General features: G+C 43.6%; 1 protein-coding gene across 4 annotated transcripts in view; it reads left to right on the top strand.

Moving 5' to 3' along the window:
- Positions 1-16985: 16985 nt before the first annotated feature.
- ENTPD3 (ectonucleoside triphosphate diphosphohydrolase 3) overlaps positions 16986-27584 on the top strand; it is a 34473-nt gene continuing 23874 nt past the window's right edge. For 3 of the 4 annotated variants that reach the window (XM_027523236.1, XM_027523234.1, XM_027523237.1), the window contains exons 1-3: positions 16986-17067; positions 17864-17915; positions 21996-22123. In XM_027523236.1, coding sequence (XP_027379037.1) covers positions 17876-17915; positions 21996-22123 — 168 coding nt within the window. In that variant the 5' untranslated portion in view covers positions 16986-17067; positions 17864-17875. The remainder of the gene's footprint in view (positions 17068-17863; positions 17916-21995; positions 22124-27584) is intronic. The other variant, XM_027523235.1, reaches the window with a different exon arrangement.

Raw genomic sequence — 27584 nt, 5'->3', positions numbered from 1 at the left:
GAAAACTTTTAATTTCCCCATATCTCATATTTTCATCCATTTTGCAAAAGCCAGAAAACACCTTTGCTTGGCTCATCATATTTTTTCTTATACCAGAAGAGCAATTTCTGGCTTACAATTTCAAAATAAAAACTAACTCAAAGAAAAAATAGGCAAAACATATTCATTTATTTAGTCCTACTGCTTGTCTTCTTTGATTCCCATTATCCATAGTCTGATTTATTTTGGTACTGAGTTCATGCTAATATCTGTGGCCATCAGTATAATTACTGATGCCATCTAAACTGTGATGACTTTAGAGTTTGACATTTGTATACTTAAAAACAACATAAAACTTCACAGTTAAAACTAAGAATTAAATTTAATTAACTAAATTTTAAAATCAAAATTAAAATTTTAAGTTGAGTATAGTTTAGCAGACTACTACTTCTTGGCTTTGCTCCAGAATCATTTTTAAATTACATTATTCAAATGAATGCATTTAGCTCTCTTGTCTAAAAATAACAATAGGAGGCAGAGGAATTTTAAAATAGAAGAACATGAGAAAGGCTTTGATGGAATGTGGTTCATTCACCTCTGAATTTTGTTGCCTTCATGTCATCAGCTGGAGCCCAAAGAATCTATCAAAGTTCTCTCATCAACATGTAACATAACCAGCACCCCGATCATATCCAAAAACTCATCTGAGCTATTTTAAGACATTTTTAGGTCCTGAACGTTCTTACTTTTGAAAGCACCACCCGTATTCTTATCAAATCTTTTAAATTGCACCCATATCGTAAATATTTATTGAATATATACATTGTCCTAGGCATTGTTCTTGGTTTACATTAGTGAACAAAACTAAAATTCCTACCTTTGGAGAGCCTATATCCTATAGTATTTATATACAGTTGACTCTGAATAACATGGGGGTTAAGGACGACAACCGTCACACAGTCAAAAATCTGCATGTAACTTTTGACCCTCAAAACTTAACTTCTAATAGCCTACTGTTGACCAGAAGCCTTACCAATAATACAAACAGTTGATTAACACATGTTTTGTATATTATATGTATTATACATTGTATTCTTACAATAAAGTAAACTGGAGAAAAGAAAACATTATTAACAAATTCTGGAGAACATTTGGAGGAAAGGGTACCCTCCTTCATTGTAGGTGGGAATGTAAACTTGTAACAGCCACTATGGAGAACAGTAAGGAGGTTCCTTTTAAAACTAAGAATAGAGCTACCATACGATCCAGTAATTACACTCCTGGGCCATGGGCATATATCCGGAAAAGGTGAAAACTCTAATTCAAAAAGATATCTGCACCCCAATGTTCATCACAGTTCCTCGCTGAGTAACTGGAGGCACGGAAAGGGTGTCACCTGCCCAAAGTCACACAAGTAGGAAATAGCAATGCCTGAATCAGTATCACCTAGTTACGCTGCCTGTAAGAGACAAAAGAGATGACTTGCAGGACATGAAGCCTTTCTCTTTTCTGCCTGTACCAACGCTTATGGTAACACTAATGAAAGAGGAGAGAAAAGAAAGGGGAAAAGCAAGACTCTCCCTGCCCAGTTCAAGGCCAGTAGCTAGCAGTTCTCCTTTTCCTTTGGGTGTGTTTCTACCCAGCACAGTGCTGTAAGGAAACGGAAGAAACAGAGGATGGCCCCCAGCCCTTAAAAACTTGAGATTTCAGTACTCATTACTGTCTGCATTATGATCAAGTGGGATAAAGCATTTTCTCAAGCAGTGCTTTTCCAATGGAATTCATTTTGTTTCCAAATGAACATCTAATGCAATCAAAGAATGGAAGTTATTAAACACAGATAAACCTTACCCAGGCACTGATTTTCATTATTGTGCTTGAAACAAATATAAATGTAGCCAATTCACTTGAGATGTTGCCTCACCCCAAACTCAGATATTAAAAATCTACAGAACACCCGTGACTCAGCTCATCCATTCACAGTGTGTGTTGTTCACTTCTGGCTTTATATTTAATGTGTCACAAGAAGGGCAAACAAGACTCAGCAGCCCACGAGCATGCACTAGCACACACACACCCATCACCTAGAGTAAGAAGCCACGCTTGGAATCCTGTACGTACTGTGCCATTTCTTTTATACGAAGTTCAAACATGCAAAATGTATTCATGATGACAAACATCAGAACAGTGATGACCCCTGGGAGGAGGTATGATGAAACATTCTGGAGTGATGAATATTTTCTGTATCTTGAACTCTGAGGTGTTTACACATTCCAAATTCATTGAACTAAACATTTAAGACTTGTGCATTTTACTGTATATAAAGTGTACTTCAATAAGCTCATTTTACTCTCCTCCCTCACTAGAAATCACTAATCACGCAGAACAGTTTCACCATAATGGGGTCAGACAAGCTAGGAATTACCTTTATCACACATTAGGGGGCTCTTGGCCAAATCATTATATCTCTCTAAGCTGTAATGTTTATAAAAAGAGACTAGTCAAAAAAAAAAAGAGAGAGAAAGAGAGACAGACCTACCCTTGGGCGTTCCTACCTATGCCTCTCTTAGCCCTAGACACAAACTCTAGGCTTATATTCATGAATTCATATATGTACACATATTATATGTGTATTATAATATACACATATTACTGCGCTGTGCTTCGTTACTCAGTCGTGTCCAACTCTTTGCAACCCCAGGGACTGTAGCCTGCCAGGCTCCTCTGTCCATGGGGATTCTCCAGGCAAGAATAGGGGAATAGGTAACCATTCCCTTCTCCAGGGGATCTTCCCAACCCAGAGATTGAACCCAGGTCTTCTGCATTGCAGGCAGATTCTTTACCATCTGAGCCACCCATAGATATTTTCTATATTTATATATGTGTTTAAATACACATATTTATACAATAATTTTAAAAAATGATTTCCTCCATCCTTTCTTATAATTGTATTTTATTTATTCATTTTTGGCCATGCTGGCTCTTCATGGCCGTGCAGGTTTTTTCTCTCGTTGTGATGAACAAGGGCTGCCTTCTCATTGGGTGCATGGGCTTCTTGTGCGGTGGCCTCCCTTGCTGTAGAGCACAGGCTCGAGGTGCAGGGGCTTCAGCGGTTGTGGCACATGGGCTCAGCAGTTGCAGTTCCTGGGCTCTAGAGCACGGGTGCAATAGCTGTGGCAAATGGGCTCAGCTGCTCCACGGCATGTGGGATCCTCTCGGACCAGGGATCAAACCCGTGTCTCCTGCATTGCAAGGGGGATTCTTTACCACTGAGTCACCAGGGATGCCCCTAAGCAACAATCTTGACAGCCCATCATTACGGAGACAGAATCATTAGCATCCAAAACCTGTTCACAGTTCCTAAAGGCATGAAGAATTGTGTCTTCCAACAGTCCCACAAGGACTGTTTGAGCAGCTCAAGAAGGTAGACATGCAGATTTCCAAGCTTGGAAGTTGACCCTGTAGAAGTTCTGGACATAAACAGGAAAGAAGTAGGGACTGAGGGGAAGCCTGCGCGTCCAGTCAAGCCCAGGTCACTGCGTTTGGTTGTGTAGGTTGCATGCTGCATGACGTCAAGGCTGAAGTCCATGTGAATGGCATGCCATGCAGCTGTGCTGGGCAGGACCGTTGTGAAAGGCACCATCAGAAGTCTGAGGTCTCACCGGCTGAACCAGTTTTCCTTTTTTTGCATCAGAATCTCACCTTGGATGCCTCAGCTCTTCACCTGGTGATTTCTCAAAGAAGCAAAACCCAAAACTGCAATGGGACTTGGTTCTGTCCCTATCTGAGTGCCCTGTCACATTCAACTCCACCCAGGAATACCCCAGGAAGACGTAAACCTGGCTGAGATCCTGGACACCCACAGTGGTGGAAACCCTATAATTGTACCTGAGGAGGTGGGAACTCCTGAGCTGAGTCATGCTAGTGACACACATCCTCATCATATCTAGTAGTACCAGTAACACTGATAAAACCTTTAGCTGTGCTTATTTGGGCCTCTGATAGAGAGTGCCCAGAAAGGTCAGGGACACAGGGCTTCAGACTTAGCATACAAGAATTAATCAATTATTTGCATTCTTCAAATTTGTAAAACCTCAGGGAAAGAAAATCTTGTGCATAACATTTTTGCAAATTTCCCCATTCCCTCACTACCCAAAGAGGCTAGAAAGATGTTTAAAAATGGTGAACCAAAACAAAAACAAAACTATTTTCTCCAAAAGAGCAATAATGAGTTTTATTGTCTCCCCTTAATGTTACAGCAAAAAGAGTACATTCAAGGGCTTAGAGCACCCCCTGGGGAGTTACTCTGAGGGGTGCAAGGTGAGGAAGCCAGGCTTTGAGGAGCAAGCAGAAGAGATTGCTTTATTCTTCCATTAAAATCTGTTTTCTTCCTTACAGAAATATGTTCATTTTAGAAAGAAGAAAACAATTGACAGAAATGAATTCAATGGGGCAATTTATCCATTCCAGTCTCTCTTTTTTTTTTTTTTTTTGGTCCTTTGGTTTTTGTTTTCTGACCATGTCGCTCAGCTTGGAGGATCTTAGTTCCCCAAACAGGGACTGAATCTGGGCCACAAGGATGAAAGCGTCAAGTCCTAACCACTGAACCATCAGGGAACTCCCAATTTATCTTATTCTTTTATTTTTCCTTTCCTTTATTCAGTTCAGTTCATTCGCTCAGTCATGTCTGACTCTTTGCAACCCCATGGATTGCAGCACACCAGGCTTCCCTGTCCATCACCAACTCCCTGAACATACTCAAACTCATGTCCATTGAGTAGGTGATGCCACCCAACCATCTCATCTTCTGTCGTCCCCTTCTCCTCCTGCCTTCAATCTTTCCCAGCATCAGGGTCTTTTCCAATGAGTTGGTTCTTCGAATCAGGTGGCCAAAGTATTGGAGTTTCAGCTTCAGCATCAGTCCTTTCAGTGAATATTCAGGACTGATTTCCTTTAGGATGGACTGGTTGGATCTCCTTGCAGTCCAAGGGACTCTCAAGGTCTTCTCCAACACCACAGTTCAAAAGCATCAATTCTTCAGTGCTCAGCTTTCTTTATGGTCCAACTCTCACATCCATACATGACTACTAGAAAAACAATAGCCTTGACTAGATGGACCTTTGTTGGTAAAGTAATTTCTCTGCTTTTTAATATACTGTCTAGGTTTGTCATACCTTTTCTTCCAAGGAGCAAGTGTCTTTTAATTTCATTGCTGTAGTCACCATCTGCAGTGATTTTGGAGACCCAAAAATAAAGTCTCTCACTGTTTCCATTGTTTCCCTATCTATTTACCATGAAGTGATGGGACTGGATGCCATGATCTTAGTTTTCTGAATGTTGAGTTTTAAGCCAACTTTTTCACTCTCCTCTTTCACTTTCATCAAGAGGCTCTTTAGTTCTTTGCTTTTTGCCATACGGGTGGTGTCATTTGCATATCTGAGGTTATTGATATTTCTCCCAGCAATCTTGATTCCAGCTTGTGCTTCACCCAGCCCAGCATTTCACATTTTCATAAACCTCCACATGGATCCCAGACTCACCCTGGGAAAACTGGACTAATAGCTTCTCGGGAATATGTGGATATGCGGCTAACGGGGAAAATTCTTCCTTGACAGGTTCTGCTTTTGTATTTTTAAAGTGCATGTGCTAGAGTATATGTGTGTATACATTTCATGGTTATTATTATTTGGGGACTATTTCATGAAATCAAGTGAGACCAGATCTCTCCATAGAAATGTTCATTTCAGTCACCTCTCAGTTGCCTTAAAAAATTCATTTACCAAGTGATAAACTATCCAAATGTATATTATAAGAAGAGGAAGAGACACCAGACCCCCCCCTTCTCTCTCGCTCTCTCTCTTTCTCTCTCTCATCCATGCAGGGAAGGCCATGAGAGGACACAGAGAGAAGGTGACCATCTGTAAGCCAGGAAGCAGGTTCTCACCAGAAACTAACCCTGACGGCACCTTGATCTTGGACTTCTTGCCTCCAAAACTGTGAGAAAATAAATTCCTATTGTTTAAACCACTGAATTTGGGGCTTTCCCGGTGGTCCAGTGGTTAAGACTCCATGCTTCCATTGCAAGAGTCACGAGTTCATTCCCTGGTTGGGGAACTAAGATCCCACATGCCGTGTAGCCAAAAAAAAAAAAAAGAATGTGCTTAGGTTTGATCCATGGTTCAGGAGGATCGCCTGTAGAAGGAAATGGCTACCCACTCTGGTATTCTTGCCTGGAGAATCCCATGGACAGAGGAGGCTGGCAGACCACAGTCCATGGAGTCGCAGAGTCAGACACGACTGAGTGATTAAGCATGACAACAAGCCATCCAATGTGTCCTGTTTTGTTATGGTAACCTGAGTAAACTAATACAACGGATAAATCGCAACAAAAGTGGTGGATGGGAGAGGGGATCAGAGTGACTGCATTTTATAGATTGTGTACTCTTTGGGAGTAAAATAAAGACACAGATTATCTTCATCAAGCATATATTTTACATAGCAGAGCATACATGTTAAAGACAAAAGAGTAGCTGAAAGGAAGGAAAGAACATTTTTCCTCTGATCTCAACACTTCTGACCCCAAATGTGTGCAAGTTTTTTCTCCACACTAATTCTCGGTATTGTCTGGATGCCCCAGAATTCAATTATGATACTAACTACCTGGAGTTAGTGCAGACTACATAGATTAAGGGCTCAGTTCTACAAGACTGCCTCTGCTTCAGATGCCAATCACAGTCTCAGGTTGTCACCCAAAGCTCTCTGATTTGCTTGGCTACTAATTGGGGGTTCCCACAACCTTCTCAGGTTTAATAATTTGCTATAGGGAAACACATTTATCAATTTATTATGAAGGATATAATAGTGGATACAGATGATCAGTTGGATAAATAAGTACATAAGATGAGAACCAGAAATGTTGCAGGGGCAGTGGAATTGGGATGAGCCACCCTCTTGGCACATGGATATGTTTCCCAACTCACTCCTTTTTTAATTAATTAATTTTGGCTGTGCTAGGTCTTCACTGCTGTGTGGGCTTTTCTCTAGTTATGGCAAGTTGGGGCTATTCTAGTTGCAATGTCCCGGATCCTGGACCAGGGATCAAACCTGTGTCTCCTGCAGTGGCAGGTGGATTCTTTACCAATGAGCCACCAGAGAAGTCCCTATGATTGATGATTAACTCAATCTGCAGTCCCTCTCCTCCCAGGAGGATGGCAGGGGCTGAAAGTTCCAAGCTTCTAGTCAAGTTTGACTTTCGTGGTGACCAGCCATCCATGAGTCTAGCAAGACTTGTCTCATTAGAACAAAAGATGTTTCTATCACCTAGGAACTTCCAATGGATTTAGGAACTCTGTGTCAGGAACCAAGAGCAGGGACCAAGTATATATTTCTTACTACATCACAGTAACCAACAAATGAATAAAAATATAATGTATATATTCAAAACTGGTGAATGGAAAATAAGGGAATAAAGAAAACTCAATTTGGAAAGGCAGGAAAGAGGGGAAAAAGAAGCAAAGACAGAGATAAAGCACAGAAAATGAAGATCACTAAATAAGATGATAGAAAATAAATAAACATGTATCAGCAGTTACAAATTTACCTTAAACATGGAGTGGTTTTAAAAAAGTACATAAAACCTGCATCCCAGCAGAATCCAGATAAGATGGCTTAGGGACAAACCACGTAGGGAGGTGGAATTCAGGAAATAAATAGGCAAGAAAAACAGAGAGACAAGCTGTTGCTACTCTCAGGCTGGAAATGACAGGAGGAATAAGCTTTGTCAGACCTCAGAGTATGCTTGAACCCCGAGGAGAGATCTCCATCAGCCATGGAGGAACATGGCTTCCACCAGATAATGTAGCTTAGATGGAGGAGGGCGGAACAAGAAATACTTGACCTCTTTCTCCTCCATTCTACAACTCCTGCCTCCCACTGGCGACCTAACTACAAGGCAGCTGGCAAGAGAGCTTGGCTGATGCAGTCTGTGGGCCAGAGCAGGGAAGAGAAGGCGGGGAATGTATCTGGGGTCGGGGCAAATGGCATGGCAATCTTCATAAAGATTATTAGGAATAAACATTCCTAGTAAACATTATTAGGAATAAAGAGGAATTTTGCTTAATGGTAACAGGAACACGTCACCTGGAAGATATAACAATCCTGTACCTGTATGAAACTAACAGCATAGGCTTCTCATATAAAAATAAAACACCACAGGGGTTATAAGGAGACAACAGCAAATATACTTTCATGGTGGGAGGTTTTAAAATATCTCTCCCAGAAAGTGATAGACCCAACAGATGACATTTTTCTAAGTCTATAGAGAATTTGAACAACACAAAAAGCTTCATATAATGGATGTATATCATCTTCTACTCCCAGTAATTTAAAACATACAGTGTTATTTAAAATCTTACAAATGTCCTTCAGCTGGTGAATGGATAGACAGACTGTGGTATATCCATACAATGAAATACAATCCGGCAATAAAGATGAATGAATTATTGACACATGCAACCATGTGGATGAACTTCAAATGCATTATGCTAAATAAAAGTAGTCGGACTTAACAAGTCACATAGTTTATGGTTTTATTTACATGACATTCTAGAGAAAGCAAAATGAAAGGAGCAGAAAACAGATTATGTGCTTTGGCGGTGAGGGAAGAGGTTGACTACAAAAGAGCAGTAGAGGTTGCTAGAATGGTTTTGGCTCTATTGTGGTAGGCAGTCACTGGACTCTGCTCATTTGCTGAAACTTAAAAACTATACTCCAACACCAGGAACGTTATGCATATAAACATTTTCCAGCTGAATCCTAAAAGCATTAGTCTATTCATGCTTAGTTGCTTCAGTCACGTCTGACTCTTTGCAACCCTATGGACTGTAGTCTGCCAGGCTCCTCTGTCCATGGAACTCTCCAAGCAAGAACACTGGAGTGGATTGCCATGCTCTGTTCCAGGGGATCCACCTGACCCAGGGATCAAACCTGCGTCTCTGATGTCTCCTGCATTGGCAGGCAGGTTCCTTACACTAGTGCCATTGGGAGTCCAATAAATTATCTACACTTTTGACAAAGTACATGACCACAAAGGCAATATTAAAACTATCATACACACTAAATTCACTAACTGTAGTATAATATAACTCTAAAGCAATTATAAAAATTTTGCTCCCAGGGAATTTGGGGGAGAAGGGATACATGTATATGTATGGCTGAGTCCCTTTGCTCTTCACCTGAAACTATCACAGCATTGTTAAGCTGCTATACCCCAAAACAAAATAAAAAGTTTAAAAAAAGAAAAATTTTGTTCCCAAACCTCATACTTTTGGAAACTAAGAAAAGACATTTTAAAAAAATCAGTGGGTCAAAGAATATCATAATATAAATCACAAAATATTTAGAGCTGAATTATAACAAAAATGTTCTTTATGAAAACTTGTGGAACGTAGCTGAAGTGGCATTTGAAGTAAAGAGTGTAGCCTTGGAATGTAATCTCAGGTATATATATATATATATAGAAGACAGGAATTTTACAAGATAATAAGCTAACCATTTTGCTCAAGAAGTTAAAAAGGACAACAAAAATTTTTAAGTAGAAAGGAGGAATTCGTTTTTAAAAATTAGCTGTAATTATAAACAAAGTCACCTTGTAGAGAAGACTGTTAATAAACTAACAATAGAGCTGTGGCTATAGCCAAACAAGAAAACTATGAGAATAATGTAGGAGCCGATCAGGCAGAAAAAAAGATAATTTAAAGCCAGTCAAGCGAAGAAGGAAGTTAGGCATATTCCAACAAGGAGTGTAGAATTCCATCCCCCTAAATCAGGTGATAACAAATGGAAGGAGATTGCAATCGAAATTGGTGCCCAAAGGGACAAGTGAGGCACCTGTTTGTAAATCTTACCCCGCCTGAAAGGCTTTGACTGGGCTGCGCATGCCTGCCCGGTCCCTGCATGGACAGGGCCCAAGTCTAAGGGAGGTTTAGTACATGTCAGTCTATGACTCAGGTAGAATTGGCCTAGAACACACGTTCCTCAGACCCCAGAGAGGTTTTATTTTTCAGGGGTTTTAACTACCATGGTTATACTCAATGGATATAAATTTGAGCAAACCCCAGGAGATAGTGGAGAACAAAGGAGCCTGGCGTGCTACAGTGTACGGGGTCACAAAGAGTCAGACATGACTTATCCATAAACAACAGCAACAAAATAGATAACAACATGGATAAATCTCAGGGGGGAAAAACTTTTGAATGAAAAAGGCAAGTGGCAAAAGAATAGTATACACAATATCAGTAAATTTTTTAAGGCAGAAAAGAAATTAATTGGCAGAAGCAGATCTTTGAATGCCAGGATGATAGACATTTCAGTAGGCAGTGAGAATTGATTGTTGAATGAATGAGTCGTCAAAAGATTTTGAGCCAGAAACCCACAGTTGTGCTATAAGAATCATTCAGCAGGTTCTTAAACTGGAGTCCACAGACAAAACTCAGAGGGGCTTACGTCCTTGCATGGGGCAGGGGGGTATACTTTTTTATCTTCAGGAAAGATAAAAAGTGCTTCCTTCAATTATGAATATAGTCAACAAAGCATAATGGTATTGGCAAGACCTGTGATTTTGTCACCAAGAGAAATCACAGATATTTTCATGTCACATTACCTCATCACACTTTGAAATTAAACCAGGCATTAGAGCTGCTACTGGACCTCATGACTTAATGAGTTAATAAAGAAATACATACAACACAAATCTGATTTTTAAAACATTTTTAAAATGCATTTCAACATAAAGATTTCTTTGCAATTTTTTAATTTATACATTAAAAAAAAAAAAAGATTCTGAGAATGTCCATCAGTTCACCAGACTGCAGAAAGGGTCCATGATTGAAAAAAAAAAAAGTGAAAACTAAGTAAGATGGCTAAGAGGGGAAGGTGGGGCAGATCCTTGGAGGCTGGGAAAAAGTCTGAACCAGTGATCAGAGAGCTGGAATGAGAGGGTGAAGGACAGGAGTGAACTCAATCCCCCAGGTGTCACTCATTTCCTGCCCAGACCCGGAACCTAGAACACGTGGTTTGGAACACGAGACCACTAAGTCAGATTTTTTAAGTGAATGGAAAATGGAAGTGGGGTGGAGGCAATTGTGAGGTGGAATATACTGGGCTGGTCCACTGAGTGGGCTTATGAGTCTAGAAAGAAAGAAGGGTCAAAGGGGTGGAAGGTGCTGCATGAAAGCTGGGGCATTCAGTGAGGTCTGGCACTGGAGTAGGTGCAGGAGGTTGGAGACTCGCAGTGAGCTACCACAGGGGAAGGATTTATTCATCTTCTGAGCCTCCACATCACCTGGAATCATGCACTGATCTAGGGTTTTTTTGTTTTTTGGTTTTTTTTGATCTAGGGTTTTAATGTCACCCATCTGGTTCTAAATTGCTTTTCTCCTTTATATATGAGACTCTAGAGCCATTGTCCCAAAGCACATTTGTCAATCTTCCTGAATGTCTTCCACAAAAGCATGTTAGAACGAGGTTTTTCAAGCCCAGAACACTTAATGCAAGGCACGACTTGCCCTATATGATACCACCCAGGCAAGTCTTGGATCTGGGACCAGAATCATAAAATTCAAGAAGAGGCAATTGGATTTCATAATGGTTAATTTTGTGTGTTAGCTTGACTGGATCTTCAAATGCTCAGCTGGTTAAACAAATACTGGCAGAATGGGGACAGTGTACTTTCTGCCTGACTGTTTTAGAGCTGGGACATTAGTCTTCTCCTATCTTCAGACATGGACTCAAACTGAAACATTGAAATTATACCATCAGCTCTCCTGGTTCTCAGGCCTTCAGCCTCAGACTAGAAGTACAGCATTGGTTCTCCTGGGTTTCTAGTTTGTCAAAAACAGCAGATCCTGGGACTTCTCAGCCTTCATAACCACATGAGCCAATTCCTCACAATAACTCCAACTCCATATATATATGTATATTTATATATTTATATATATATATATATATATGCTCTAAATCATCCACATAAAAATGTTACATACCATAAGTTCAGAGAAAACTGTTTCTTTTGCTTCACTTAATTCATTAGAGCAGCAAAAGAACATTAAGAAACATGAGGTGATGAATTACAGTGGGATTTAAGTTTGGTTCTAACAGTGAAGGTGAGGACTGCTTTAGAAGAGAGCAGGAATTAAGGTCATCTGGGGCATATGCTCACACACACACACACACACACACACACACACACACACACCTGCTCCACTTCCTCCTTAACCACTCTTCATGACCTCTGGCAATTTGGCTTCCATCTTGAGGCTCCATTACTCCTGGTCATCTCTAGTCTCTGTCCAAACTCCAACCATTCCCATCCACTAATGATGTATATATCTCTAGCCTCAAGCTTTCAAAAATAATGGAATCATAGACAGATGCTAACTACTGTCTCCATTTCACAGGTAAAAAAAAAAACAAACAAACAAAACACCAACAACCTGAGGATCCAGAAAGTCTAGAGATGTGTTCAGGGCCATCTACCTGCTGGTAATTAGAGCTGAGACTGAGAAGTCGGGTTTCCTAAATATTAGTTTAACACTCCTTTGGATAACCCAGTTGTCCCTCTGGTCTATGAGCAGCTATGAACTATCTCCAATTAGATATGCTTTGTTCAACTCGAAGACTTCAAGCTGCAACATGCAGTCAGAAAGACAGCAGTAGCTTATAAAAATGCTGAGTCTTAAATGGAAAACTGGGAGAAAGTATGTGTCACATAAGATAGTAAAAGGGTTAATATCCTCCATTTGTGAGACACCATCCTGTCCATTTGACTTATATTTATTGAAATCTTACTAGCTGCTTGACTGTGGTAGACACTAAGAATATCATGGTGAGTAAAAATGGCATGGTTTTTACTTGCATGGGATTTACCATCTAGTAGGCAGAGACAGACTCATCAGAAATCATTGTTGGGAAAGGCAGTCACACGCAGCTTCCTGCCTCCTGCCTGGAAGGGTTGCCCTGGGCCTGGAACACTTCCTTACAAAAAGAGAAAAAGCCCTACAGCCTGTACCAGCCATACTTCTTTGTTTTGGAACATCTTCCCCTGTTCCAGGTTTGATGTGTACTTTTTTTGTTCTGCTTGAGCATGTGGCTCAGGCATGTCCCCACCTTTTTGAATTTCAAACCCATATGCGGGAAGGGGTGTCCTTCACCTGCAGCAGAAAAGGGGTTCATGCACCATCTCCCTGTCTTACTCTGGGCTGTGGAGTGAGACCCGCTGACCACAGGGGATGGATGCTGGCTGTTGAAGCTGCTCTTGCTCTGTCTCTTTATGGGGGGGAAAGCGTTGTTCCATCCAGAGCCTGTGTAAGTTCCCTCTTTCTTGGTGACCCTGACACCTGCAAACCATGTGGTGGGTTGACACCCTGGTACTGCTGCTCCTGGTGGGAGGCAATACGTGTCACTTGCTCCACAACTACCATAATGAAACCACAGCGGAAGGAAAGAAAAGCCCACTGAGGGAGCATGTAACTGAAGGGTGGATGTGACTGAGCTGAGAATGAAAGTATAAACCAGAGTTAGTTAGGGAAAAATAAAAGAAGAGGCAGACACTACCCTGTCCCTTAGGCAAAGGCAAAGGAAATTATGTGCAACTGGCCTATGGCAGGAGGAAATATATTTGAAAAACTGGAGACTTCCCTGGTGGGCCAATGGCTAAAACTCCACATTCCCAATGCAGCGGGTCCAGGTTCAATCCCTGGGCAGGGAACTAGATCCCACATGCCACAACTAAACATTTGCACACCGCAACTAAAGATCTCATATGCCACAACTAAGACCCTGCACAGCCAAATTAACAAATTTTAAAAATTCAAAGAAAGCTGGCGTGCCCTCGGGGCATAAAGTAAGAAGAAGGATGAGACTAAAAGAGTCAGAGAAAGGATGATTGGGACCAGACAGAGCAGGACCTTCTAGGTTATACTGAGGATTTGAGTCTGTATCGGTTGAGAAATGGCTGGCACAGAAGTGTCTGTTAAGGACAGGGCTGACACAGTGAGATTTGTCTTTTGAAAAGAGGAGGGTGGCAGCGATGGGAAAATGGATCAGAAAGGAAGAAAGTGAGACCACTGCCCACGTCCAGGAGAGAGACAAGGGTAGCTTAGACCAGTGGTTCTCAAACTGAGAAATTTCACCCCTTAGAAAACACTTGGCAATGTCTGGAGACATTTTTGGTGGTTCCACTATGTGTGGAGGGATGTCACTGGCATTTAGTGGGTGAAGATCAGGGATGTTACTAAATTATGATACACAGAACTGACCCCACAACAAAGGATTATCTGGCCTGAAATACAAATAGCGCCAAAGACCACGAAACCCTTGCTCAGACTGTGGTGGTGGTGAAGATAGAGTACATATTGCAGAGATAATTAAGAGGTTAATATCCACAGTAATTAGTGGCTGATTATGAGGAATGAGGCAAAGATTATCTAAGATAACCCTCAGGTTGCTGGCTTGCCCAAGTGGATGAGCAGGGGCATCCACTGAAATGAGAAAATTTTGGAGGCGGTGATGATCTGGTGGGGGAAGATAAGGAATTCAGCTTGAAGCCTCATAAACTGAGATGCCTTTTAAGACATCCAAAGAAGTCAAACCTCCAGTTCTCTAAGTTTACAGCTCAAGGGGGGAATCCTGAGCAGGAGACATGTTTTGGAGGGGCTTTTGTGAATAGAAGGTGTGGGCATGGATGAGATTACCTAAGAAGAGAGGACAGAGCGAGGAGAAAAGAGGGCCCAGGACTACTTGTTGAGAAACTCCTGGGAGAAGAGCACAAACTAGCAAAAAGCTTTGAGGAGGTGGGAACAAACCAGGGCATGTCACATCCCAGAAGCTTCAGAAAGGCCTGTTTCCCCCACAGCTTCTCCAACATGGAGTATCATAGATCTTTTTTGATGGTGGTGTTATAGTCACTAGTTTGTTGTATGTTTAGATTTCATATATAAGTGATATCAAACAGTGCTTTGTTTCTCTCTGACTTATTTCACTAACCACAATGCTCTCCAAGTCCATCCATGTTGCTGCAAATGGCAAAATTTTGTTCTTTTTATGGGTAATATTATACACACACACATACACATCACAGTTTCCTTAACCATTCATCTGCCGATGGACACTGAGGTAGCTTCCATATCTTGGTTATTATAAGTAGTGCTGCTATGAACATTGGGCTGCATGTATCCTTTCCAGCTTAGGGGAACTGCTGCATCTTATGGTAGCTTTATGTTTAGCTTTTTTGAAGAATCTCCATACTGTTTTCCACAGTAGCTTTACCAGTTTACCTTCCTATCAACAATGTATGAGGGCTCCCCTTTCTCCACATCCTCACCAACATTTGTTTTTGTGCTCTTTTTGACAATAGTCATTCACAGATAGTTTTAGCTTTGCTATTGCTTGGTTTAAAAAGTCCAATTTAAAGATATCAAAGTTTTAGGCCCAGGAAACTCTTCTCAGCTGCTGGGAAACCCTAGGGGATGTTAAGGTCAGTTATTCATCCCTTCGAGCCAGTGTTGACCCCAGGTCTAGGGGCAGCGTCAGCAGCTGTTTGTGGGTTTATGACCCCCTGGGTGCAGAGAGTCCTTCATCTTTCAGTCCTAAGCCTTGAGTTTCATCGACGCACCGCTTTCAATGAAAAGAAGCCTTGCAATTCAGCAAGTATTTACTGAATGCCCCACTCTAGACTCTGTACAAATCCTGTTCAACAGTCCATGTCCATCAGACTTAGGGTGAATGACTGGTGCCCTTGCATGCTTGTGTGTGTGCGCACCCACATACACACACCCAGCTTGGGACCCTCCTCTTTGGGCTCAAAAGTCTCAAAAAACAAGGGCACTGTTCTCTGAAGGCCCTTTTGTCTCGTGAAGGGTTTGGCCCTACCTGCACAGGACAGAAAACCAGTGGCATACAGGCCTAGCTCCCAAGGACATAGTCGAGGTCTCAGCAACTCCTTTCAGAAATTCAGGAGCCACAAAGAGGGATGATTCAACAGAAGCCTGCTTATTATGCATCTTGCTGGGATCACTCCAAGAGTCCTTGGGGTCACTCAGAGGGGCCACAAGGCAGCCTGCTGGTGCATTAAAAACAGACTCCTGGGGCATGTGAATGGCTGCATCTTTGTCACTTTTCCTATTTGGCCTCTTCTAAGAAGTGCTTGGACTGAATTTTGGCCTATAAAAATGCAGTGAAGGAGAGCATTGCTCAGTAACTAGTGAGAATGTCCCTGGGCATAGTGAAGGCAGTTCTGCTAAGCTAAGAGGGACTTCCCTGGTGGCTCCGACGGTAAAGCGTCTGTCTACAATGCGGGAGACCCAGGTTCGATCCCTGGGTTGGGAAGATCCCCTGGAGAAGGCAATGGCAATCCATTCCAGTACTATTGCCTGGAAAATCCCATGTGCAGAGAGGAGCCTGGTAGACTACAGTCCATGGGGTCGCAAAGAGTCAGACACGACTGAGCGACTTCACTCACTCACTCAAGAGGGAAGGACTCAAGAGGGAAGGATTCTGTACTACTTTGCTCTCCTGGTCCAAGTGACCCAGGGACCAGTCTGCTTACCTGTCTCACCCCCAACATTACAGGTGTTTACAGGTGTCCTCGACGTCACGGAAAGATGGAGCACACCCACAGAGTGCCTAGTCTCTACCCTGCCCTGACCCCACTTCCCCTCTACTGAGGCTTGGGGTAACAGTGAAGGAAACTAACAGATAAGTCAAAAGGCTCTTGGCTTTGACATCAAAGAGGGCAGCACGTAGAAGACATCACCCCCGCCCCACTTTGCCCAGGTAGGCCCTGGCGGGATCGCTAGTGAAGAGCCAAGGCCCCGCTGCGGTTCCCAAACCTCCCCGCCCCCATTCCGCATGATAGTGAACTGTAAGAGGGAAGGTGAAGAGGTGCTTGGCCAGGACCAGGGGGCGGGCCCAGGACACGGAAGCCCCGCCCCGCCCCGCCCCAGCCCCGCCTCCGCAGGAGCCCCTGGCGCTCTGTCTGCCGGCTAGCACTGCGGCAGCGCCAGTAGCCTTCCTCCGGTCGTCTGCGCACAGGTGAGGAGAGGACCCCGCGTCTGAGCCGCTGCAGAAGGAGTGGGAAGCTTCGTGGGGCTGAAATCTGGGAGGGAAGGAAACGGAATCGAATTCCTCAGGGGGCCGGAGGGAGGGACAGAAGTACGCGAGCCCCACGTCCTCGGGCCGTGGGGAGGTGATCCATGCGGCCCCCGGAGAGGTGGATGCGTCTTTAACCGAGCGCTTCTTCGGGTCCAAAGGAGCGCCGGGAGCTTGGATGCCTTGACTCTTGTGGGGATTCAGTCCAGAGTGGGGCCTCCTAGATCCTGGGGCGCTGGATGCCGGGGGCCCGACATCCTCTTGCAATGGTCGCCAGCCAGCAGCGACAGATACTCGTCCTGGATCTTGAAAGGGCGACCTCGGGCTCGCAAGCCGCGAACACACAAAGAAACCTCCCTTGCTGGCGTGCTTTGAAAAACAGCCCTGCCTCAGACTGTGAATGTTGATAATAGGTTGAAGATTTGTTCTGCCCCAGGAGGTGTGTACAGGTGGAAAAATCTGCAGGAGAAGCTCGACTTCTTAGAAAAATATTTTAATTTAAAATTTCAGCAAGTCCGTTCTTCCTTTTTGCATGGAGGGAGGTGGGGGTTGGCGAGAGATAACTCTAGAATATAAGCCCAGCTTTGGGTCTGCCTGGGAAGTTCTAGGTTCATCTGGCCCTCAGAAGGCTTTCCTTTGGAAAAAGTGAAGTGGGTTTGTGCTTTAACGCGGTGCAAGTTTTCGGAACTTAAGTCAGGGACCAAGTTCGCGCCGTCATTCTATGTTCTCTCACCTGCAGCTGGAAGGAGAGATGTTCACGGTGCTGACCCGCCAACCTTGTGAGCAAGCAGGTCAGTATCACTCAGCAGGCAGCGAGTATGATTTTGTCACATCACCCAAGAATCCCAGCTTCAGCCCACAGGCTCTTTCATCCACGTCCCCCAGCAAATGACGGTTTAACTTCTTTGGTGGGAGACTTAGTCTCCACCGGGCTTTCACCACCGGCATTCCACAGATAAAAGTAATTCTTTTCGTCAAAGCGACACAAAACCAGGACTAGCATGCTTGTTTCGCTTAAATGGTTTTTCCGGTTTGCATAATCCATTAATTTGGCCCTTGTGGTTTCCCTTACCCAGCTGTGTGTAAGGTCTGCTTTAGAATATTGTTGATTTTGTGATGACCTGTAAAGTACTTGGAGCTTGCCTCTCTCTCCATCCAAGTTACTGCTGGCCTCGCGCCTACTGCATCCCTTCCCCCTGCGCTCGCCCCCTCCCCCCGCCCCGCGCCCAACCCCCGCCCCCGTGGTCAGCGTTGTTACCACCTTTTACTGCAGGCACATGGGTAGAATTTGCACACATATGCACACACACATACACACACACTTCTGAGCTTGTCCTGCCTGCCTCTGGAGCACATTTTGCAGTTGCTCTGTGTGGAAGCCTAGAAGGGTCTGGCCTTTCCACTCTTGGGAGGTACCTGGTAATTACAGTGTTTGTCCAGCCCTAATGACAGCACAGCTCTAGGCTGCAGTTCCCTAAATGAATGAGACCTGGTCTAGTCCATTTTGGTCTACGATAGGCTTTTCTGCTGGAGCAAGGGTTTGCTTAAAGTAATCACAGCTTTTTACCTGAAAACTGCTGAAGCACAGAAGACTTAGGAGGCTAGGCTCGTGGCTGTGGTCAGGAGACTGCTTACGTATCACCCCCAGTTCCGCCCCATGGACAGATGTTCTTTAGTGGTGCCCCTAAACTGGTATTCAAAACACTTTGATAGTTTAACACATATACTGTTACATCACACATGCAAACTAACTTGTTACATTCCTTCCAAAGGACAAGTTTAACTTGGCAGATTAAACTTCTACCTTGTCTTGTATATAACTGACCTGGCATATGCACTGTTTAACAGTTGATGCAAAAATTTGCCTCTGTGGATAAAACGGTTTCTGTCTGGGTCATATCCTTTGATCTGGAATCACAGAAAAGTGAGCCAAGACCCCTTCAGAGGCCCTGAAGGTTAACTCCACAGTGGCTGGCCTCCTTTCAGGTGCTATGACAAACGATTCTGCAGTGAGTAACTTGGTGGACAAGTCATTTAACACACTTGGGACCAGTTCTGTGGAATAAATTGCCAGAAGTGGGATTGGGAGGCAGATGGTATACACACTTGCAATTTTTTTTTTCACACTTGCAATTTTGGTACATGCTGACAAATTCCCCTCCAGTTCACTCCCAGTGACAAGGTAGGAAAATTAAGGCACCTTGGACATCAGGATGTGTGTGTGGCAGTATTTATACTGCAGGGGAATCAGGTGAGGTAGTTAAGAGTTGGCTCTTCTGAGATATTGAGACCCACTGCATGACTGACCTCCCCAAGTAATGAGCACTGTGATGTGACTGGATATTGAGGCTGAATCTAACTCTATATGGTAGTAAATACATGCTCTTTTTTTTTCTTCCAAGAAAATAATCTCCTAGAAATAATGTAAAGAATAGCTTATGATGATCTAAAGGTAGATGTTCTAGAATAGGACAGGTTCTACCCTACTGCTGTTCAATAGAACTTTCTGTGATGATAGAAATGTTCTGTAATTACACTGTCCAATATGGTAGCCACTTTTGATTATTGAACACTTAGAAAGAGCCCAGTGGGCTGCCGTCTATAGGGTCACACAGAGTCGGACACGACTGACGTGACTTAGCAGCAGCAGCAGCAGCAGAAAGTGGCTAGTGCAACTGAGAAACTGAATTTTTAAATTTCATTTACTTTTAGTTAATTTAAATACTCGACTGGTGAGACATATTTGGATTCTCAGAATTCAGTGATCTTCCTGTTACGCTAGTATTTATCATAGTTCAGCCATTTGAGTGTCACCACTTAGGTTTATGCTATAATAGTTCTACCAAGACTATTATTTAGTCAATATTTTACTTTAATGTCTTTTTATCTTTAAAAATTTAGATATAAGTTATATATAGTGATAGGTAGTGATGGTGGTGGTGGTTTAGTCGCTCAGTCGTGTCCTACTCTTTGCAACCCCATGGACTGTAGCCCACCAGGCTCCTCTGTCCATGGGATTTCCCAGGCAAGAATACTGGGGTGGGTTGCCATGCCCTCTTCCAGGGGATCTTGCGACCCAGGGATTGAACTCGGGTCTCCTACTTTGCAGGTGGATTCTTTATGCTGGTAAATGCAGGAGACCCACGTTCGATTCCTGGGTCAGGAAAATCCCCTGGAAAAGGGATAGGTTACCCACACCAGTATTCTTGGGCTTCCCTTGTGGCTCAGACGGTAAAGAAGCTGCCTGCAATGTGGGAGACCTGGGTCTGACACGACTGAGTGACTTTCACTTCCTTCATATATAGTGAAATGGATAGATCTTAAGTTGTGTCCCTAAATTTGGTATTCTCGCCTTCTGGAAGGATTATGTTTTTAGAAAATGGACAATTTATAAGAATATTTTTTAAGGGAAATTGTATCTAAAGGAGCTGGTTTGCTGTGATTTTCAGTTTTTTTCCAAAGGACTTGGGAAAGTTTGATAAATTTTGAAAAATGAATAAACACATATACCCCACAATCCTATTTAGATATAAGAGCATTTTCATTTCCCTAGAAAGTGCCTGCCCCAAACCCCTGTGCAATTACTGTTCTGAATTCTATCACCCGCCTGTTTTAGAGCTTAACATAAATGCAATCATTTCAGAAAGTTTCTTTCCTTCTTTTCTTTTTTTTAAAATAAATATATTTGCTACTTTATTTATGAAATTTTCATTAGCCTGCACTGGTATGTTAGGCCCAAGTAAATATTTGCTCATAATCATCTAATTAGGAAATATTAGCTTAAATTTAATAAGTAGAAATAAGCCATTATGATACATTATATATTATCATATAATGCATATAATTATATAATTATCTTTACTTAGAGGCTATATATTTAGTTGAAGACAATTCATATGCTACATTTTTTTTTCTTTTGCATTTACATGTTATGATTAAAATATAAAATATAAATACCAGAGATTACATGACCCCTTTGGGAGGGAACATGTGGATTGGGGTCTAGTCACTCTTCATTTGTAAAGATGTCTATGTCTTTACTATAGACACAGGGAAAATGACTGAGATTGAATTCTTACTGGGCACTCACACATCTTAGGAATTCAGACACATTACCATTTGTTTGACAGTGTCACCACGTACTAAACTTTATAATCATTGACTGTATTTGAAATACAATAGGAATGTCTTCTTATTTATCTTAGATTATTTTTAATTGAAATATTATATCACCTGCTTTAATAGAAAACTCATAATTTTCAAATATACATTGAAATAAATGTTATTGGAAATCATCTCAGGGACAACCAGTAACATGCATAACACACTTTGGGAAATACCAGAGAGCTAGACTATGCACCGGAGAAGGCAATGGCACCCCACTCCAGTATTCTTGCCTGGAAAATCCCATGGACGGAGGAGCCTGGTGGGCTGCAGTCCATGGGGTCGCGAAGAGTCGGACACGACTGAGCAACTTCACTTTCACTTTCCACTTTCATGCATTAGAGAAGGAAATGGCAACCCACTCCAGTGTTCTTGCCTGGAGAATCCCAGGGATGGAGAAGCCTGGTAGGCTGCCGTCTATGGGGTCGCACAGAGTCGGACATGACTGAAGTGACTTAGCAGTAGCAGACTATGCACACTCTCCTTGCAAATGCTGTTTTATTCCACTCTTTGGAGGAAAGATACTCAAATGGGTATTTGAGCCCAGTTGTAGTTCTAAATGTTTGGGTCTCAAAAAAAGCCAGAGGAAGTGACTTATGCATGCAGCTAAGCACCCAGTTAAGCACCCAATTCACAGATTCTACGAAGAAGGGCAGGGCCCTGTTCCTGATTCCCCCTCATGTGTCTTCTGGGTTTCCTCATTTTAGGCCTCAAGGTCCTCTCCCGAACTCCAGCCATCATCGCCTTGGTGGTCTTGTTTTTGAGCATTGTGGTACTTATGGCTATCACACTCATCCAGACACACCAGAAAGAGGTCCTTTTTCCAGGACCAAAGGTAGGTGTGAAGGGGTTGGCACTGAAGGGAAGAAATGGGCTCTGACATCAGTGATTCTCAAGCTATGAGTTAGAAGGAAATTCTTGCCCTTCCTCACCTCCAGCTGGAGCCAGGGAAAGGTGGGGTAAGGCCCAGGGAGAAAGACTGGACATGCTAGGTTTGTGGTGTCTGAGGTGACAGATTGATAGTGGTGACACCTTCTCCTAGGATGATGTGGTCTTGCTTTGACTCCTGACTGTTGGAACCAAAGCCAGACTTTGTTGCCAAGAATTATGGATGGCTACCAAAGATTTACCAGCTTGTCAGTCTCCCCAGATGACCCAACCCTGCTCATGAGCGGAGACCAGGAAACTCAGGCTCTTCTTCTGGCCTAGCCTGGGTAAACAAAATCAAGGACCTGGAAAGTCTCCTTGATCTGTGCTGTGCTACCTCTCTTGAGTCTAGAAGTATGCCGTGGTCCCTCTGACTCCTCCCCCAACCGAAATTACTCAGGACCTTATGCTAAGTTCCAGAGACCTCTGTCAGCCCTTGATAAAAACCATCTGGTAGACAGAATTGTATGTAGCCCTCTGCCTTGGCTGTCAGGGTGACAGGAGGTGATCCCCTGAGGGACTGTCAAGTGAAAGGTGAAGAGAATCAGTGAGTCCTTCAATTATTTTGAGTAGAAGTCAGCAAACTTCCTCCACAAAGAGCCAGACAGTACATATTTCAGGTTTTGAGAACCATTTATAGTCTCTATTGCATAGCTTCTTTTCTTTTTCTCTTCTTATGACTCTTTAAAGCTATGAAAACCACTCTTAGATGGAGGGCCATAGGAACCATGTTATTTGAATCTCATTTAGTATTTATCTTTGACCTTGGGTCTTTTCTATATCTTCCTGCTGTTAGGGACTGTTCATAGGCTATATTTGATATAGAGGTTTTTAAAAGATAAAAAGAACCGTTTTTGCCTTGACTCTGTGGTTGAGTTTGATCTACCATCCAGAGTCCACTTTGCTAAAGGAATAGAGGAAAATCTGTTTCTTTCTTTCTGTCTGCCTTTAAATTAATTAATTAAATTTTTTCTGGCTGCAAAAAGAAGCTTGTGGGATCTTAATTCCCCAGCTAGGGCTCCAACCCAGGGTCCCAGCAGTAAGAATGCTGAGTCCTAACCACTGGACTGCCAGAGAATTTCCTAAAATCTTTTCTAGATAATGGAACTTTGTTCTTTTATATTTTACTTAAGAATCTCAGCCTCCCATGAATAACATGAATAAAAAAGAAAAAGAAAAGCCTCATGCAGCTGTCCAGTGGTGAGAGGAAAACAAATTATCTGGCTGTCCAAAGACATTAGCTAAGGCCTAGAGAAGCTGTTTTCCCAAGCTCCAGGCACTGCCTTCTTCTATAAACTGTATAAAATCAGGAGTGCAACTAGAGGAAATACCATCTCCTTACTCTTTGTAAATTGCTAGTCAGTTGAGTGAGCATTTTCCCCTGAATTATCTCACTGAAATCTTGTGCCAGCTATGGAAGATGGACAAACCCTGTCACCACCATTTTGCTCAGTGGATGGTGGGACCAGAACTGAAACCTGAACACTCCTTTGCCACCGCCAGGGCTCTCTTCATTTACTTCCAACTGTTCCTTGATCCTAGGTTCTGAACAGGGAGCCCAGGAGGAGATGCTGGCCTCTGATAGGAAAACATGTCCTCCTTTGCACAGGAAGGGAGGATGGGCACAGAGACAGGAAGGTGCTGAATTGCAGGAGTGACTTGGGGGGCAAGGAACCATTCTTAGACCCTAGTGCCACCCTGAGCGTGTGTGCTCAGTCGCTTTAGTCGTGTCTGACCCTGCCACCCTATGGGCCATACCCTGCCAGGCTCCTCTGTCCATGGGATTTCCCAGGCAAGAATACTGGAGAGGGGTTCCATTTCCTCCTTCAGGGGATCTTCCCAACCCAGAGACTGAACCCATGTCTCTCACATCTCCTGCATTGGCAGGCAGGTTCTTTACCACTAATGCCACCTGGGAAGCCCAGTACCGCCCCTAGACCCCATAAATCAAAGGAACCAGCCCTAGCTGCACTCCAGGTACACCTCTCTATGGGACAAGGGAATGTGCCCACCAAGGGCCATGCTTCCCCTTCTAGAACATGCTGGGGACCCCAGAACCCAGGGTCTGTGTGGGCCTTCCCCTGAGAGCAGACCTCGCCACTGATCTGAGGGGTGGCAAAGGGGCAGCTGCTTGCAGGGAGAGTAGACAGAGCATGGGTATAGTGTACAGTCTGAGCTAGCCCACCTTCTACAGTCAACATACAGGTGCATGAGGCTGTTCACACTGTGGATTTGCCTGTGGATGAGAAGAAGACAGGTGGGGCCGCCGGGGGGCAGGACAGGGCAGAAGTCTTCCTTCATAAAAAAGTGTCCCTTGGGCCCTTCAAATGCGAGGGATAGGCTGGTTAAGACAGTTGTTTGGGGAGATGAGAGGTAAGTTCAAACTGGAGGGACATGGAGGAGTTAGAAGACCTGAAGAGTAAACTGGGTAGAGAAAAGTGGGCCCCCGAGCAGTGTGGAGGGTGCTGTTGAAGGAGACCATGTTTAGTTCCACTGTTCAGAGGGGTTTCCCTAGTCAAAGATGCCTGTGCAAGACAGTTATCTGGGGGTGACCCCAGGAAGCACTGTTGGGGGTAGAAGTGAGACAGAAGGGAAGGGGCTTCTGTCCCAATGGAGGGGCTGATACCCAGCAGTTTACCACTGTGGGCAGCTGGGACTGCCCTGGGAGCCAGTGCAGAACTCACCTCAGGGATGAAATCTGTCCCAGGCATGCAGAACACCTGCCTCGGTCATCCGAGTCCAGGGCGTATTTCCACACCAGCTTCCATTAGTCATCGGTTGCAGGCTGCTCCCTGGGGGACATAAGCTCTCTAGTATTTCTGGCATAGTGTGAGCTTAGGTAGGCTGGGCCAAGGAGACAGCCTTCAGGCAGGTAGAAAGTGCATACATAAGTGGACATCACAGGGGTGAGGGAACCCTCAGTGACTGTCACCCCGTAGGTAAATTATTTTCATTCCAACTTTGAAAACGAGAAAACAGAGGAACAGAAAGGGCAAATAGCTTCCTGCGATTACACAGATTAGAAGTAACATAATTGGCATAGAAGGAAGGAAAAAGCAGAGAACAAAGGCCTTAGGCAAGAGTTTGGAAGGATCGGTATGTATATCCTCATTAGCAGACACAGTTCAGAGAGGGGATTTTTAATTTCTTCAGCCCCGGCTGTAGGAGAATGACTTGTATGACATCGGAATATTGGCTCAGGGGCTCATCCTGTTTCACTGAGAGAGTTAGGTGTGAGAAAAGACAGATGTTGTGGGCCAGCTGAAGTCGAGTGGAATGACAGGTTGGAAGGGGGCCCTTCACATGCAGCTTTTCTCAGGCTGTCCAGAGACCTGTCCTTCTGTTGTGCAATGTGTGCTGGAGGTGGGAAGGGCAGTGTGGAGGTGGAGGCAGTGAATATAAAACAAAAAATGAAAAAAATATATAAATTTTTCATTGTCTATGTTTTCATACCTTGCCTTATCTTGCTTTTGTGTGCAGCTGGTGGTTCTGAGGGGCCAGCTCCAGGTGGTCTGCCTATATAGGGGGCCCTGGAATGTTCCTCAAGACCCATATGAGGGGTCAAGATATCTGGCTATTAAATCCAATGTTGGCCCACCTGACCTCGTTTTATCTAAGTGTTCCATTCAGTTCAGTTCAGTTGCTCAGTCATGTCCAACTCTGCGACCCCATGGACTGCAGCACGCCAGGCCTCCCTGTCTATCACTAACTCCCAGAGTTCACCCAAACTCATGTCCATTGAGTCGGTGATGCCATCCAACCATCTCTTCCTCTGTCGTCCCCTTCTCCTCCTGCCTTCAATCTTTCCCAGCATCAGGGTCTTTTCAAATGAGTCATCTCTTCGCATCAGGTGGCCAAAGTACTGGAGTTTCAGCTTCAACATCAGTCCTTCCAATGAACACTCAGGACTGATCTCATACAGTGGAACTATTAAATTAGGCAGTGAGGGAAATATCCCCAGTCCCTTTATCATTGTTACTGGTTTGACCTGCTCTATCCGCTTGAGGAAGAGACATGACAATGTTGCCTTTGTTTTTCACCTACCCTGCCACTTTATTATCATTAAGTCTGATATCTGCCTCTTGAGGCTTTCCCCTCCCAACCCTGTCACAGTTGCTTAGAAGCCCTGAAGCCTCTCAGTCCCATCTGATCAATATCCCAGTGCCACTGCCACTGCCGCTTGCACCCACATGGTGTCACTGTTGAAGAAGGGCATGCAGAGTCCCAGGTTTCAGGGACACTGCTTTTCTGCCATGACCTGCTCAGGTCACATCAGAGCCCAGGTTGGGTCACACAACTCTCCAAAGCACAACAACTGGACCGGGCTGTGTTAAAACCATTTCCTTCTAACCCTCATCCATTCTCAGTCGTCAGCCTGGGTATCAGATGCCCTGTGGCCCACCCTGGTTTACCTCTTGGAAAACAAGAGTTGGGTAATTGGTTTCTTCCTTTCTAGAAAGCCCTGGCTCCTTATTCACATTGGTCATTCTCCTCTCCACCCAGATCTGCACACCACTTAACTAAGAGTTTGCTTTCAAGGGTCTTTTGTCTGAACAAAGTCTGCCATACCATACCAGGCACCTTCTTACTAATCAGTCACCCTGTTAAGACTTGCTTTTCTTCAACAAATATCATATATTAATGCATCTCTATGAAATCTAGAAAAACGGTACTGATGAACCTATTTGCAGGGCAGCAATGGAGATGCAGACCCAAAGAACAGATTTGTGAGCACAGAGTGGGAAGGAGAGGGTGGGACAAATGGAGAGAGCAGCATGGAAACATACACATTACCATAGGTAAAGTAGATAGCCAGCCGGAATTGGCTATATGACTCAGGGAACTCAACTGGGGCTCTGTGACAACCTAGAGGTGGGATGGGGTGGGAGGTGGGAAGGAGGTTCAAGAGGGATAGGACATATATATATATATATACCTATGGGTGATTCATGCTGATGTATGGCAGAAACCAATACAATACTGTAAAGCAATTATCCTTCAATTAGAAATACATTTTAAAAAGGACTTGTTTTTCTTGGAACTCAGGGAAAGTACAGGGGCTATGGGTACAGGTTTGAGAGTCAGACCCCAGCTTGATCCCAAGTCTGTGACCTTGGCTAATTATTTACCTCTGTGAGCCTCAGTTTTCCCATCTGTCAAGTGGGGATGATGATAACACCTGCCTTATAAATGCGACACTAAGGCCCTTTCTGCACTGCCTGACATATTATAAGGGTTCAGCAAATGTTTATTACTATCCCTATTCTTATTATTATAGTAAGAGTAATGATGATGATGATGATGATAAACACATCTAAGAAAGCTGATCATGTGATCTTTGCTTTTGCTTTTCCTAGAAGCTCACACAG

The sequence above is a fragment of the Bos indicus x Bos taurus genome, chromosome 22 (assembly GCF_003369695.1).
Source record: "Bos indicus x Bos taurus breed Angus x Brahman F1 hybrid chromosome 22, Bos_hybrid_MaternalHap_v2.0, whole genome shotgun sequence".
In the NCBI taxonomy this organism is placed as follows: domain Eukaryota; kingdom Metazoa; phylum Chordata; class Mammalia; order Artiodactyla; family Bovidae; genus Bos; species Bos indicus x Bos taurus.
Note: the sequence above shows the minus strand (reverse complement) of the source record. Positions and strands in the feature narration are given on the sequence as shown.